At 41.7% G+C, this 17,340-nt stretch overlaps 1 protein-coding gene across 1 annotated transcript; it reads right to left on the bottom strand.

The window, feature by feature from the left end:
• Positions 1-1,620: 1,620 nt before the first annotated feature.
• On the bottom strand, positions 1,621-11,394 carry tmed1b (transmembrane p24 trafficking protein 1b). Its single transcript, XM_036557825.1, has 4 exons — positions 11,090-11,394; positions 4,590-4,687; positions 4,010-4,196; positions 1,621-2,318 (listed from the first exon to the last, which is right to left on the bottom strand). Exons 1-4 carry the CDS (start codon positions 11,270-11,272, stop codon positions 2,100-2,102), a joined length of 687 nt encoding a protein of 228 aa, XP_036413718.1. The 5' UTR covers positions 11,273-11,394; the 3' UTR covers positions 1,621-2,099.
• Between the last annotated feature and the right edge of the window lie 5,946 nt (positions 11,395-17,340).

Below are 17,340 nucleotides of genomic sequence, written 5' to 3'. Positions count from 1 at the left end.
GTTATTACGTTATTGATGAATTATTACTGGTGTGAACAGTGAGCGGCAGCGTTCCAGATGAAATGGAAGACTGGAGTGACCCGCAGGACGTCACTGACGCTCAGTGCGCTCTGCTCTTTTCTGAGGGTCGACCGAAGAGGAAGGTTAAACAAACTTCATCTGAACAGCTGGAGGTAAAGCCAGCGAGCCGCGGCCCACAGAGCCCGTTCAGGGTGAGTAAACGAGTAAACCGAGGAAGTGAAAGTGTCGTACCAGCCTCACATTTCTCCAGCCGCTCTGTGTCGCTGCCTTTGAGGAGTGGCTGTAAGTCCAGCGGTCAGAAATCATGACCAAAGGAGAGACGTTTGATCCTAAAGCAGCTGCTGTGAGCTGAGAGCAAGGCACTTCAACCCAACGCCTCCAGACCGGAGCTCGGCCGGCCTGGTTTAATCTTACTGGGCACAAACATGGCAGAGGAGAAGCGCTTTATTCGCATCGTCGCTGTGGGGGCAGAACCTCGTATCTCCACGGTGGCAACTTTTCAGAAGAAGGAAAAACGTTCGGAGCGTCAATACAAGTTAATGTAATTAGATTCTAATATTGGGAAAAAGTTGCACTCCGGGTCTGATTCCATGTTGTGATTTTCTAAGTAAATAAGTGAACACGTCCTCTACAGAGACACACTTCTGCACATTTTAACGCACCATTACTGTTGATTTACCGAATTATACATACTGGGAAAAAATGAAAACAAACCATAGAAATTGTGCTGTAACTTTTGCACACTCAGCAACTAACATTAAGTGCGTTAAAATGAAGAGGAGTGTGTCTCTAAGAGGACGGGTTCACTTATTCACTTACAAATTCAACAACAACATGGAATTTTAGGGGCGCCAAAACTTTGGCACGCCCAGTTTTGATCCATTCACATTATGTAAAAACTTTTTTTTTCCTTAAAAGGACAACTGGAGCTTTGAAATGGTGTAAAAAAAAGAAGTTATTAAAAAAAAGAAATACAATGTTTGATATGAAAATTTATATACAAACTAATTTAATGCAATAAATATATAATCTCTGTCGTATTAACCTGCATTTAAAAACGTACAGTACTGTGCAGAACTCTTGGGCACCGAGACGCACTGTTTAAAACCATTTCAGCAGCGCAAAAACCCGGTAACGTTAAAACGAATACAAATGAACACAAATACAGTAAAAAGAAACAGGTGTAGTTTGATTTTAAAGACGTAGCTGAGCTACTAACTGTATCATCTACTAGTTATTGCATTAATATTATTCGTATTTATTCTAATATCAGTGTTTTACTGAGCTAATAAGCATTTACTGCCCAAATCTGTTTGCTTTCTAGCTTTTTCCCAGGTGCCTAAAAACTTTTGCATAGCACTATATATATATATATATATATATATATATATATATATATATATATATATCGCTGTTGTTGGAAGAAAACCTCGCGTCTCCATTTTTGTCGTTTTTCAGTTTTTGACATAATTTGAAAATGTCTGTTACTCTTTATATTGTCTGTAAATTTCATGATGAATGGACCAAAAGAAACGACCCAAAACTACTTGGAAAAATTTCTGGTTCCATTGACTTACATTAAAAGTAAAGTAGGTTTTTTGCTTCTCCTGTAAAGTTACCATTTTGGAGATACGAGGTTTTCTTCTGACAACGTTTTATTTATATATATATATATATATATATATACACAAACACCATTTGTAAACACCAGCTGTTCTTCACATTGTATGAACATTTCTTGATGAATGAACCAACAGAAACGCTGCCAAACTTCAAACATTCACATTCAATTTTTTGCCTTCTTCTGAAAAATCAGCATTTTGTTAGAACAGCTGCTATACTGTCACCATCGTTTCTTCAGTTTCAACATTTCATTAAGAACCGACTCACGAATCACCCAAAACCGCCTGGAATAGAATCTCGCTGCGTTAACGCGCTGCTGGTCACCGTCCTGATTGGGAAATAAGAGGTTTTTCTACACTCATCTAAGCTCCTCCTCTCCTCTGCACCCTCCCAAGCCTGCTCCTGTCCGATACTCAGTTCCCATTGGCTCTGATAAGCGGTACGGGGGCGTGGCCTCAGGACCTGACCCTCCTCTTGTCGTCGAAGAGACGGCGCACCGTGTAAACCTGAGTGATGGCCACCACCAGCATGACCACCAGAGTGGTACAGGACCAGAAGGAGACCCGCCACAGGTTGTCCTCCAGGAGGTTCCGGTCTCGAGCCTCGAACGCCCGCAGAACCGTCTGCATCTGCCGGCTGCGCTCCAGGTGACGGTGAACGGAGTCCATCGACTCCTACGGAGAGACGGACACGTTGACGTTACGCATGTTAATTATACAAACTTTCAGTTCTAAAATATTTTACTATAAAATATAATTAAACACAGACATTTACTATAGATACACTCAACAAGATGGTTCTTTAAAGGTTCTTCAGTGAAGACAATGGTTCTATTTAGAACCAAGAGTTCTACATAGAACCATTTCATGCTTAAATGGTTCTTTGCATGGTGCTATGGTTCTTGATATGGATTGAGAATGTGCTGTAGGTGGTTCTATATAGAACCTTTTTGAAAATGGTTCTATGTAGCGCCAAAAAGGGTTCTGCTATTGTAACAGGCTTGAGGTTGTACAAATCGCAGCATTTCACCACACAAAGAACCATTTAGGCATGCAAATTGTTCTAAATAGAACCATATATAACACATTCTCCATCACTCTGAAGAACCATTTCACTATGCAAAGAACCATTTAAAGCAAGAAATGGTTCTATAGAGAACTCTTGGTTCTAAATAGAACCACTGATTTAATGAAAGAACACTTGAGTGTATTTATATAAAATGTGTACATATGTAGTATATATTGTTCTAAATAGAACCACTGTCTTTACTAAAGAACCCCTGAAGAACCTTCTTTTTTTTTAAGGGTGTACAGTGCTGTGCAAAAGTCAGAGACCCTTTATTTATTTAATATCCAATCAAAACAGCCTCAACAGCTAAATCTAATATCTTCTCTCAGCTGTTTGAGTGAGTCAGTGAGTCACTGTTCTGTCTCAGCTGTGAGAGTCAGTGAGTCACTCTTTCCCTTCATTCCAGCTTCCATTCTTTTCAGGAGTCTCACTTTCAGCTCCTCAAAGAATCTGCAGACACGCCTCCAAAGTTCAGTCTCAGAAGCTGGTTGATCGTTTCCTGAAGTAATCAAACACATTCAGTGGTGTTGAGGTCTGGACTCTGGGGTGGTCAGTCCATCGTTCAGCTTCTTTGTTTGATGTGTCCGTCTCCTTTTCTCAGTGAGGCTCTTCTTGATCAGCTACACATCCTTTCAGACCCACAGCGCTGAGTCGTCTTCTCACAGTGGAAGGATGGACAGAAACACCTGTGGATGTTTTCAGATCTGATCAGCTTGATTTTCTCCTCTCTCTCAGAGATGAAAGCTTTAAGCGCTGTTTATCTGATGGGGGCAGTTTTGGGGTCGACCAGCTCTTCCAGGTGGTTGTTAGGAGCCACATTTTCTCTGTAGCTTTTAATCAGTTTTTGAACTCCAGTTTTTGGAAACTCTTGTTTAGTTTACTTTGACTTTCTCCTTCCTAATGCAAGTGGATCATCTATCATTTTCTCAGAAATATCTCCTCAAAAATTAATTACTTGTACTGAATGTTTCTACTGAAAATTATACTGGTGCTCTCTGACTTTGGCACAACACCAAATATATATTATATTTATATATATATATCTGCAAAACCTTGTATCTCCAAAATGGTGGAAATGAAGAAATGAAGGAAAAAACATACTCTACTTTTAATGTAAGTCAAAAACTGAAAACGACAAAAATGGAGATTTTGTTCTGACAACAGTGATATATATATATATATATATATATACACACATATATATACACATATATATACACATATATATATATATATATATATATACACAGAACCTTTCTGAATGAGAAGGTGAGCTGTTGTAGGAATGATTTCTTACCCTGATATCTTCCAGTTTGTACTCTAACAGGTTCTCGGGCTCTCCAAGCCCCGCCCACTCATCGTCCGCTCCCGCGTCATTGGCTGCGCTCTCAAGGATGACCTCGAAGAACACCATCTTCTCCGAGAATCGGCTGAAGCTGTTATCGAAGCAGAGCTGATAGTCGCCCTCCTCGGTGGGCTCCACCCTAAAGATCAGCAGAGAGCATTAAAGCGATATTCACACACTGTCACATTGTAGCTGATCTGCTGAGACGTGTTCAGTGTCTGAGGTTTGCTCCTTTACTTTGGCCCTGGAGCTACGAGGCTAATGTAGCTACCAAGCAATGGAAGCTCATACCCCACCAGTTAGCACCACGCACTCGCCTCAAAGCGTGTGGAGGTGCTCAGCATCTCTAATAGACTTGATTATGTGGTTTGAGACCCTTATCTAGAACAGCAGTAGCCGGACTGTTGAAGCCGGACTTTGGTCTGTACTTTGGTCCATTTTTATAAGTAACAGGAGAAAAACAGTCTGTGCATGAAAAACAGCGTCAATGATTGAAAACAGCCAATCAGAACCAACGGGGTGAAGGACGTACATGTGGACGCCGTCAGAGCGACGGAACTCGGAGATGAGCTGGACGCCATGAGGGGAGACGATGGTGAAGTCCACGTCCATACCGGCCCCAGCAATGACCTGCAAAACACCAACACACACCGCATATTAACACACTGCATTTCATTACCCGTCGCAGTGAACAGCACATGACCACTGTACTGTCGAGCTGAACCATGTGGGGGAAGCATTTCTATAAGATTTCAATTCAAATGCAGTCATTTCATATTAAAACATTCAGATCAAGACTTTTTTGGGACAGAATTAAATTTTTCACTGCAAAGACATCTTAAATCAGGGCTTCAGACCACGTTTAGAGCCTAACGCTCAGGTTATTTGACATACCAACGGTTTTCAATCAGACATTTACTCAATCCTAATCCTATAATTTGTAAATGTTAAATATTAACACAAAAATAAGCATCACTTGCTCACAGTTAGCTAGTTAGGTGGTATGTGCTATGCTAAGCTAGCGAGTCACTGTTTTTTGAATGTTTGCGCTCAAAATAATAAATTATAAAGTCAGTAAAAAAGGCCTTTTTTTTTAAATGACCAATTTAAAAGTGGAATGACCTCAAATTCCTGTTTTAATCTGAAGAACTGTGAGTTGCTATCTAAGCTAGCTTAAGTTTAGCTAACGTTAGCAGGCCGGCTAACAGCTCTGCTGGAAGAGAGCTTTGTAACTTGTGCTAAACTGTGATGAACTTCAAGAATACTGACTAAAATTGAGCGAGTGAAGTCGAGTGATTTTAGATTGTAGCTAAAATAAACATATAATACATGATTACATGATACACATAGTAAATACATCACATACAGACTGAAACTGTGTATATACATACTGTATATATGAAAAATGTATATATACGTTTTTCAGTTTTTGACATCATTTGAAAATGCCCCCCAGACCCCCCCAGTACAGGCTTAGGCCCCCCAGACCCCCCCCCCAGCACAGGCTTAGCCCCCCCAGACCCCCCCCCGAATACATGCTTAGCACCCCCAGGCCCCCCCAGTACAGGCTTAGCCACCCTAGACCCCCCCAATACAGGCTTAGCCCCCCCCTCCATGAACCTCTGGTGACGCCCCTGATTAAACTACACACCTATAGGGCAAAATGACTTCATGATTATGAAAAACAATAATTCAAAACACAAATATGTTCCACACATGAGATACACCTGGAACAGGAACCAGTGATTTAGAGGACACCATAGTGTCCAAAAGTTTGTAGACACCAGCGTTTCTTCTGAAATGAAGGTGTTAACACTGAGTCTGTGCTGCAGTAACAGCCTCTACTCTTCTGGGAAGAAGGAGGAACATTGGAACATTGCTGTGGGGATTTGATTGAGCATTAGTGAGCTCAGATACTGATGTTGGATGGTCAGTCCTGGATCTCTCCAACTCATCCCAAAGGTATTGGATGGAGCTTCGTCACTCCAGAGAACACAGTTCCACTGCTCCACAGCCCAATGCTGGGGGGCTTTATACCCCTCTAACCCACGATGACCTTAGGCTCTAAGAGTGTGTCCCATTCCAGTTGTCAGTGCTTTTCTATGGAGGTCACACAAGCTGAACTCCTGTATCAGCAATAAGGCCAACCTTTAAAAGAGCTGTCTGGATACTGTTGGACAGATAGTGGACATGCAGGTAGTGGAGACCGTGGAGAAATACTGATGCTCAGCATTACAGGACAGGAGCCGGATAACAGTGGGCTGCTGATTACAGTGGAGGAGCTGGACTTTGGTCTGAAGGTCCACAGCACTGCAGAGTTTTCTTTCCTCATTTACTTTAACGCTCCTGATTCACCTGCAGGGAAACCTGATGATGAGCTATCAATGATGCTAATTAGCGTTTATGCACTGTTGTTATGGCGCGAGGTGGGTTTAAACCCGGACATGCAGCGGAATGCAAACATCAGAGCTGCTTCACGCCCGCTGTGCAAACATGTGGACACTCGACTACGTACATACTGCCAGTAATGAGTCAGCTGATCAAACTGATTCATTTGAACCGTCCATTTTCAGTGATTCTTTTTGATTCTGGACTTGACGATCAGCACTAAGCCTCCAAAAACGCTCACTATGTCCTATTATCACTGTATTGTTTACATCATTTGTTTTAAATTTCACATTTTCTCAAAGTATCTGCATAATTAAGTGGTTAAGATGTAAACAGAGTCATTCAGAGTGGTTTGGTGTGAAACGCTCTGTTCTAGATAAACTTACCGAGTCAGAACTGCTCACAGTGGTGGTGATAGGAACCAGACGTCCACCTCTAAAAGCTCCCTCACAGAAAGTTCCTACATGAAATGGTTATGAATTCACTGCCTGATGACTGAGACACTGTTTTATGATAGTTTAGAGAACTTAAACTCCATTCATGGTGGAGGGATACATGCAGGGCGCTGTGAGGCAAAATAGTCCCCAAAGAAAACTTATTATTTCAGATTTTCCACTATTTTCCATCATCAACATTCCATATAAACTCAGAAGACTCGTGTAGGTTCACTGGTGGTTCTGGATAGTAAATAAAATGTCTATATTTGTGTTGTAGTCATGGCGACCCCTGGTTCCTATCACCACCACTGTGAAGACATCTGAACCATTTCACACCAAACCTCTCTGAATGACATCTCAGCCACTGAGCTATGAAGAAAGGGTGGAATTCTCCTCCCCTTCAACTGCTAAATAATACTACATACAGTTAAGGTTACATTACTTTTTGACTGTCAGTGCTTTCGACATAAAACATGACAGTAGAGGAAAAAAAATGGAAATTTAAGACATTTCCACGTAGTTCACTCAAGGCATGACGTGTTCTTACAGTCTAAAAAACACACAACGCTGCAGAAAAACAGGTTAGCCTATCAACATGTCTCTGCAGATGGACTGAAAGATAACGTTTCTGGACTACAACCTCCTTTTCGAGAGTAGAGATGACTTTTTCCTGTGTGGATCAGAAAAACATTCAGAATCGTTCGACCTCAACTGTTACTGACACCGTCACAGTCGTTGCTCTGGTGCACAGCTTTTCCGCGAAGACTCATCATGACCACAGACACGACAGCAGGCCGCAGCCTGAGGACGTTTCACAACGCAGGATTTCTCAATTAGCAAAATACGGCAGGCCGCAAGTCTTGACTGTCCAGCAGCAGAGGAGAAACAATCCTACTAGACTGGACTGATTTTCATATGCAGTGTTTTTCAGGTGCATATCTGTCAAAGCTGATCTACATTCAGAAATGTGGAAACGGGGACTAAACTTAGATTAACATCACAGAAGAATGGAAAGTTTCATCACTGTCCAAATTTGATTTTGGGTTTTCTGCATGATCTGAGCTCAGCCGCCGTCTTTCACGCTGTGTGAAAATTTCATGATGGCTGGACAAACAGAAACGCTCCAAAATTGGCTTCAAATAAATTTCTTTCCATTAACTTACATTGAGAGTGAAGGAGGTTTTTGCCCTCTACTGTAAAGTTCACACGTTGGAGATGTTTTTCTTTAGAAGGTGAGAATGTGTTTCTGTACAGTTACTAAAGCAGTGAAATGAATAAAGTGCTGATATTTCAGTTCCGTGACTCGGCGTCATAGAAACACTCTGCTCCACTGGAGTTCAGCAAACACATCATCACACTGGAACACTGATCTGTCTAATTATGATCACGTTTAGGCAAATATCTGCAGATTTCAATACAATTCTGATATCACTGTGGACACCGGACCACCAGCCTTCAGGTTTACCAAGAAACCCTGCTCTGAGAAATAACGCCCTGAAACTGACCTACTGACCACAGTTAAGTGGTCTGACTGACCACAGTTAAGTGTTCTGAACTCTAAAACTGACCTACTGACCACAGTTAAGTGGCCTGACTGACCACAGTTAAGTGGTCTGAACTCTGAAACTGACCTACTGACCACAGTTAAGTGGTCTGAACTCTAAAACTGACCTACTGACCACAGTTAAGTGGTCTGAACTCTGAAACTGACCTACTGACCACAGTTAAGTGGTCTGAACTCTGAAACTGACCTACTGACCACAGTTAAGTGGTCTGAACTCTAAAACTGACCTACTGACCACAGTTAAGTGGTCTGAACTCTAACGTTGACCTACTGACCACAGTTAAGTGGTCTGAACTCTGAAACTGACCTACTGACCACAGTTAAGTGATCTGACTGACCACAGTTAAGTGTTCTGAACTCTGAAACTGACCTACTGACCACAGTTAAGTGATCTGACTGACCACAGTTAAGTGATCTGAACTCTAAAACTGACCTACTGACCACAGTTAAGTGATCAGTCTGACCACAGTTAAGTGATCAGTCTGACCACAGTTAAGTGATCAGTCTGACCACAGTTAAGTGATCAGTCTGACCACAGTTAAGTGATCTGAACTATGAAAACTGATCTACTGACCACAGTTAAGTGATCCGACTGACCACAGTTAAGTGATCTGAACTATGAAACTGATCTACTGACCACAGTTAAGTGATCCAACTGACCACAGTTAACTGATCTGAACTCTGAAGCTGATCTACTGACCACAGTTAAGTGATCTGACTGACCACAGTTAAGTGATCTGAACTCGGAAACTGATCTACTGACCACAGTTAAGTGATCCGACTGACCACAGTTAACTGATCTGAACTCTGAAGCTGATCTACTGACCACAGTTAAGTGATCCGACTGACCACAGTTAAGTGATCTGAACTCTGAAGCTGATCTACTGACCACAGTTAAGTGTTCTGTACTCTAAAGCTGACCTACTGACCACAGTTAAGTGATCTAACCTCTGAAGCGGAGCTACTGACCACAGTTTAGTGCTGACCACACGTTAGTGATCTAAAGTCTGAAAATTGACTTACTGACCACAAGTCACTGGTTTAACATCTGAATCTGAATGTGCTGACCACTGGTCTGACCTACTTACCATAATTGATGTGGCCTGTATTTACGAGCTGCTCAGACGCTGATCTAGATCTGTTCTGGTCAGTAAAGTCAAATTAAATAAGAGGAACCTGATCCTAAATCAGAACTCCTGCTCCAAGGAACTCGGTCAACACGGACCCCGAACCCTGAAGCTCACCTGACTGAGGGTCATTGATCTGGAGCCTGAAAATAAAGATGCTGACCACAGGTCTGTGAAGCTGCTGACCACAGCTTAACAACCTAGAACAGTCCAACCTTCATTCTGGAGTGCGCACTTAAAAATAGTTCTTCAAGGGTTCTTTAGTAAAGGAAATGATTCTATTTAGTACCATGAGTTCTACATACTTAAAATGATGGTTCTCCAAGGGTTCTTTGGTACAGCTAATAATTCTATTTAGAACCATGAGCTCTATATCGAACCATTTCATGCTTAAATAGTTCTTTGCATGGTGAAATGGTTCTTCAGATTAATGTAGAATGTGTTGTATATGGTTCCATAAAGAACCTTCTGAAAAATGGTTCTATGTAGCACCAAAAATGTTCTTCTATTTTTACAAGTTTGACACCCTTTTTGATGCTATATAGAACCAAACACAACACATTCTCCATCACGTTTCACAATGCAAAGAACCATTTAAGCATGAAATGGTTCTATAAACATTATTTAAAAAGATGGTTCTTCAAGGGTTCTTTAGTAAAGAAAACGGTTCTATGTACAATCATGAACATTCAAAGACATGCAAAAGCTCTGCATGATAAAAGGGTTCTTTGCATGGTGAAACAGTTCATCAGCTGGATGGAGAATGTGTTACGGTTCTATATGGAATGTGTTGCACATGGTTCTATATAGAACCATATAGAACCTTTATGACAAGGGATTTCTATAGCACCAAAAAAAGCCTTCTATTGATATGATGTCAGACAGTTCTAGTGACAATAGGAGAACACTTTTCAAAAACATTCTGTACAGAACCATATACAACACATTCTCCATCAATCTGAAGAACCATTTCACAGTGCAAAGAACCACGCAAAGCGTTCTTTAAGTGTTCTACACAGAACCACTTTCTCCACAACAGATCCCTTGAAGAAACATCTTTTTTTAAGAGCGTGGAACTCACGGTTCTAAATAGAACCATTCCCTTTACTAAAGAACCCCTGAAGAACCATCTTTTTAGGTGTGTAGAGGTCTTGTTTCCTGCAGGTTCTGCCTCCAACCCAAATGTAACACATCCTGTTCAACTAATCTAAGATCTCTGAAGACAATTGTCTGACGCATCGTGTGGTGGAACATTGGGGTTGGAGGTGGAACTTACAGGAAGGCAGATCTCCAGGATGTCCTGTCCAGGGTTGATGACCACTGCTTAAGGCCACCCTGGAGGTCCAGAAGGTCTGCCTAGACTCAAGACCAAGACAAGAGACCTGAGCAGTGCAGACCTCCAGGATCTCCAGAGCTGATGACCACTGCTCAAGGAGCTCCAGGAGATCTGCACTGGCCAGGTGCTGACCACTGTCCTTTAGCCCACACCTGCTGATGTTCCAGTGAAGCTGCTCACCTGGTACTCCACCTCCAGGGTTCCGTTCTTCGAGGCGCTCTGGAAGAAGCACTCGGTGTGTCCGGCCGGAAGTAGAAAGGTGAGCTCGCTGTCCGTCCCCGGGCTGAAAACGGCGGTCACGGCCGCCGCAGAGAGCCACAGCAGGGCGGCGGGGGTCAGGGCCGAGCTCCGGGGGGCCGGCATTCTGCTCTGGAGCCGAAACGACAACGTGGGGAGGAAGAAACAGCCGCTGATCCCGCGCTAGGTCCGCCACATTTCCCGTCGCCTGCTCACTTCCGCCAGAGCCAACTTCTCTTTTCCTTTTGCTTTGGGGCCGAACGGCGGCAGCCAATCAGGACGCTGCAAGCAGTGACGTGTCGTTCAAGAAAGAGTCGGCTCTTTGGGTCGACTCTTTGAATCGGTTCTTTGAGTCGACTCTTTTAGATGAACGTTGGGAGCCGACTCGCGTTGAGGAGCCGGATTTATTAATTAAAACAGCACAGATGATTCCGCTCCTCGATATTCCCGTTATTTACAGCACCTGCTTTCGTGTCAGTCTTAGCCGTGTTTCCGAGTGTGCCTCGCTATTTATTCTGAGTTCTGACTCTGACTCTCCTTGTCTGTCGAGTTCATCCAGTCAGACTATTTATTAACATCTTACTGTATTCGTTTAACGCAATTTTCGTTCATTAGAAAGCAGACTAAGGTTTTATTGAAGAACAAACGATAGATAATGCTGTAAACCTGGCTAATCAAAAAACAGACAGTGCTGTTGAGTGGAGAACCGAAGGAGTCGACTCATGCTGGAGAGCTGAGCCGATTGATCCGACTCGCTGAAAAGAGCCGCAGTGCTCTCGTGATGGCACCAGCGGCTAAGACGCGGCAGCCAATCAGAACGCACCGAGTGTCCCTGCTTCGGCCAATCACAGCAGGAGCTTCGTGTTTTTGTACATGACGCATTACTCCGCTGTAAAAGCAGAACTTTTTTTTTCTATTTTTTTTTTTTATTCATGAAAGCAAATTTTCAAATTCAGTTCCAAAAAACCTTGGTGTTTAAAATAGAAATGATAAAAAGAAATAAATAAAAAATTCTAAAAATAAAAATAGTAAATGATAAGAAGAGCAGTACTTTCCTCAAATGTCTGGAGCTTTGCAGCATATATTGAATCCCTCAATATCTGCTTACTATTATTTATTTATTTATTTATTTATTTATTTGTTTTTATGTATTCATTGCAACATATCTTACTTTTGTGTTATTTTTTATTGTTTTGCTGCTGTTAATGTACGCATTAAGTGTCGTAGTGATGTGTTGGTAAATATTATTTTCTATTAAAACAATATATGTAATTAAAAAGAGATATTCAGCTCTTTCTGATTCTGATCTGTTTCCCAGATAATAAATAAAATTGTTTAGTCCCACTCAAGGATTATACACACACACACACACACACACACATATATATATATATATATATATATATATATATATATATATATGATTCTGGTATCTGAGCTCTTTAACAGCTCATCTGTTGCATTATTTGAGTGCAGTTTGGATTAAAGCATTAACCATTTCTATCTGCACTACCATATTTCTAACACTAGATGGCGGGATAGTCCACGCATACATATAGGTTTAACGTATGTGTCACAGTAGAGGCCTGTAGTGGTGTTTGGACTTTGGTGCCAAGCTTAAAAATGTAGTCACTTCATTGTGTTTGGAAAGAAAATGTCAAACCAAATGGCCTTAATTTTAAACAGATCCAGGACTGGGTTCCTCTTCCTGGTGAACTGTTCTTTCAGAGGTGGCTGGTGAGTTTCAGGTCGTTCTTTCTTTGAAGATCTTCTGCAGCTTTGGATCCAAAATGTCTCTACTCTTCTGAGTTCATGATCCCATCAGAGAACATCAGCTCAGTGGCAGCACAGTGAGATAAACAGCTCCAGAACTTTCCACCTCTGAGCTTAGCAGAAGCCTTAGTGCGGTCTGGATGGAGCTCTTCTCCACACTCTTAAAAAAGATGGTTCATTAGAAGACAGTGGTTCTATACAGAACCATCAACATTCAAAGAACCATTTGCATGCTGAAATGGTTCTTCAGATTAATGGAGAATGTGCTGCAGATGGTTCTATATAGAACCTTTTTTGAAAATGGTTCTATATAGTACCAAAACAGGTCCTTCTATTGTTACAAGCTTGACATCGAAACAATATAGAATATAGAACCAATATGGTATAGAACCATTTTCTTTACTAAAGAACCCTTGAAGAACCATTGCCCATTCAGCCTACAGTAGTTTAGTCCCACTCATTCAGCCTATAGAAATTTAGCCCCTCCCATTCAGCCTACAACAGTTTAGCTACACCCATTAAGCCTACAACAGTTTAGCTCCACCCATTAAGCCTACAGCAGTTTAGCTCCACCCATTAAGCCTACAACAGTTTAGCTCCACCCATTAAGCCTACAACAGTTTAGCTCCACCCATTAAGCCTACAACAGTTTAGCTCCACCCATTAAGCCTACAGCAGTTTAGCTCCACCCATTAAGCCTACAGCAGTTTAGCTCCACCCATTAAGCCTACAACAGTTTAGCTACACCCATTCAGCCTACAGCAGTTTAGCTCCACCCATTAAGCCTACAACAGTTTAGCTCCACCCATTAAGCCTACAGCAGTTTAACTCCACCCATTAAGCCTACAACAGTTTAGCTACACCCATTCAGCCTACAGCAGTTTAGCTCCACCCATTAAGCCTACAACAGTTTAGCTCCACCCATTCAGCCTACAACAGTTTAGCTCCACCCATTAAGCCTACAGCAGTTTAGCTCCACCCATTAAGCCTACAGCAGTTTAGCTCCACCCATTAAGCCTACAACAGTTTAGCTACGCCCATTCAGCCTACAGCAGTTTAGCTCCACCCATTAAGCCTACAACAGTTTAGCTCCACCCATTAAACCTACAACAGTTTAGCTCCACCCATTAAGCCTGCAGCAGTTTAGCTCCACCCATTCAACCTACAGCAGTTTGGCCCCACCCGTTCAGCTGTTTAGCCACGCCCATTCATCTTATTGCAGTTTAGCTCCGCCCATTCAGCCTACAGCAGTTTGGCCCTACTATTCAGCCTACAGCAGTTTAGCTCCACCCATTCAGCCTATAGAAATTTAGCTCCACCCATTCAGCCTACAGCAGTTTGGCCCCACTATTCAGCCTACAGCAGTTTAGCCCCTCCCATTCAGCCTACAGCAGTTTGGCCCCTCCCATTTAGCCTACAGCAGTTTAGGCTGGTAGGACAAACCCTCAGACTAGAGGGGCCATATAAGAAAACCTCAACAAATCTGTGGCCCAGAGAAAAATGGGTAACACTTTACTGTAGGGTCCTGTTCATAAAGCTACATGACACCTACATAAGCTTGTCATGACAACTGATACGACTCTACATAAATGCTTATAAAAGCTTATTCCAATAGGTGTCATCTGTCATAAATGCTCCTTCAGCTAACTTTGATCAAAACTGGCAAATGTAACCTTCATAGCGAATTACACCTACTGGAGTAAGCATTTAAAAACACGTATGTAGGGTTATGTCAGTTGTCGCTACAAGCTTATGTAGGTGTCATAAAGCCTTATGACCAGTACCCTACAGCATGTGGCCATTGGTTATTCAAAATATGCAAAATCTTCAGCAGTAAAGTACAGGCACTTGTAGTAGATCTTGAAATATTACATGAGTACTTGAAATATTCTAAATGTAAACGTCCCCAGGTGCTCTTTTAAATCTACCTGTCTGCTTGAACTGGACACCTGGTGTCCTCTCTTCGCTGCAAGTTCATTAAGACTTGGGCTCAGGTTCTGAGCTGATGAGCTCACGTTAAGTGTTCATGTTGGTTGAACTGCAGTTAGTTTGTTTGGTGATATGACTGGTGTAGAATTGAGGGGTAACTGCTGTCCCATAGACTGCTGTTGGGGTAGGAGAGTCAGAGGACATTAGGTTGCAGTGCATGCTGGGGACTGTAGTGCAGAGCATTGTGTAACAGGCTAATATTAATAGTAAATTAAAATACTTTTGCAGGCTGGATCGGATTGTGTCAAGCCCACGGGCCTTGTTTTTGACACATGGGCTTTAAAGGGACACTCTGGACAAAATGAGACAGGCAGCCATCACTGCATCTGTGTGAACGTGCCAACTCACATCCTAAAATAATAGTGCAGGGGTCTCTAAAGCTTTCGGACCTTAGGTATTGACAAAGATTATGTTATGATCCATTTAAACCCAAGACCTTAACTCCTTAAATGGCTTTATTACACACTTCTATAGCCTAAGTTTGTATTAAAGTCCCTGTAGTTACTGATTAATAAGCCCTAGTATGTAGTAAGACTGATTTTAAGGGGTTAATCACAGAGTTACAGGGAAAGACGTTTTATTTGATTAAATTAATTAAAAATATTCATGTTGGTGAAATGGCTAGAAGGACAAAATATGCAGAATGGCCACTAGGAGGCCCTCAGAAGAGGTTAAAAGGCACAGCAAAACAGTGGAGGGCCAAAAATAAAACCAAACACATAATATGTGCAGTTGATTCTCAAGACGATGCTAAAACATGTTTATGCGTAAGGATTAAAAATAAGGATTTGGATTTAGGGTTGATTCTATTAACCCCTTCAATTACCAGGGCCCACCAGCTTTATTACACACTTCTATAACCTAAGAACAGCTCAGCCAGTTTGCATTGAAGTCCCTGTATAGTTACTGAATAATAAGCCTTAGTTTATAATAAGCTTGAGATTTTAAGCGGTTAATAGAGACAGTAATAATCTAAATATACACAAAATCATCATTTATATCACAGACTCCAGTCCTTATGGGCCAAAACACTGCAGACTTCAGCACACGGCCTCATTAAACACACCTGATTCAGTTAATCAGCTCATCAGCAAGGCCTTCATGAACTGAGTTCAGAGTGTTAGATCTCCAGAGCACTTTGGTCCCCAGTTTGCTGAGTCTGTCTCAAACCCTCCCCCCTAAATTTACACTTGTGAAAATAATACTTCCATTTTTTTCATTTTTTTAAAGGCTTTTTGATTTATTTTAAAGTGAAGATGAAAGATAAGATTTAGGCTTGGATTCTTAAATAAAACCTAAATTCAAAAAATGCTGCTCCACGTTTTCATGTCACTACCGAAACATAAAGTTTGAGTCTGTAGGTGGAACCTTATTTTAGCCACGCCCCTGCATTTCGGAGCAGGAATTGAGGCTGCATCCCTGTCCCTGTTGACCACATAGTGGGCAGTTAGATCCCATTGCTTTGAAGTAAATGCCTCCCAAAGTCTGAAAATCAGTGTGGAACGTTAAGAATCGTCACGGCCGAAACACAGATTTTCTGCAATTAAGTAGTTTTATGTGTTTTAATGAAAAGTATGATGATGTTGTGTGTGTACAGTTGATCAAAACTGTGTTTGCTAGTCATGTAGCATTTTTGAGCTCAAAATCAGCTAAAATCGTCACCACCGAAACACATTTTTTGCAGATAAGTAGTTTTTAAGTTAAGTTAAGAAAAATATGATGATTTTCTGTGTGAACAGCTGTTCAAAGCTGTGTTTGCTGCTCATGTACTGACTGAGTTTTTGAGCTTAAAATGAGATTAAATTGTCACCACCGAAACAGTCACTACTGAGTTATGATTGTTTTGGGAGGGACAAAATAGAACATTAAATTATTTGTCATTAATAAAATAAACATATTTAAGGAATAGGATCACTCAAAGCAAAAGGACTTCAGTACAAAAGTCTAAGTCAGTTAAAAGTCCCCAAATGTGTTTCGGCTCTGATTTTGAGCTGAGTTTATATGTATGGTATGTATCTATATTACAACACAACGTTCTGTTGCTTAAATACTTTAAATATAAAACTGAAAAGGGAAAACGAGAATCTACGCTCTCTCAGTAAATTCTCAGTATGCTGTCTGAGTGGGTTGAGTGGTGGGCCAAATCAAATGTTCTCTCAGGCTTACTTTACCCAGTGGGCCCCACTTTGGGCAGCCCTGCTCTAAAGTGAGAGTTCCTCTTTTAAAGACCAGGAAACCCCCTTGTCTTTTCTGTGATGAGCTTTCTAGTGCTGTTTGCGAAAAGAGGAAGGGTCCGAGGGGCGGGGAGCCCCCTGCTGATGATATAATGGAAATCCGTTTTAGCGCTTAGTGTTAGATATATGCGCCCCGATAGCTGTGGGATGTATTTGCATAGCGAAAGAGTGCTGATGAAGGACAACATGAAATCATGA

Source organism: Colossoma macropomum, unplaced genomic scaffold (assembly GCF_904425465.1).
Source record: "Colossoma macropomum unplaced genomic scaffold, Colossoma_macropomum, whole genome shotgun sequence".
Classification (NCBI taxonomy): Eukaryota; Metazoa; Chordata; class Actinopteri; order Characiformes; family Serrasalmidae; genus Colossoma; species Colossoma macropomum.
Note: the sequence above shows the minus strand (reverse complement) of the source record. Positions and strands in the feature narration are given on the sequence as shown.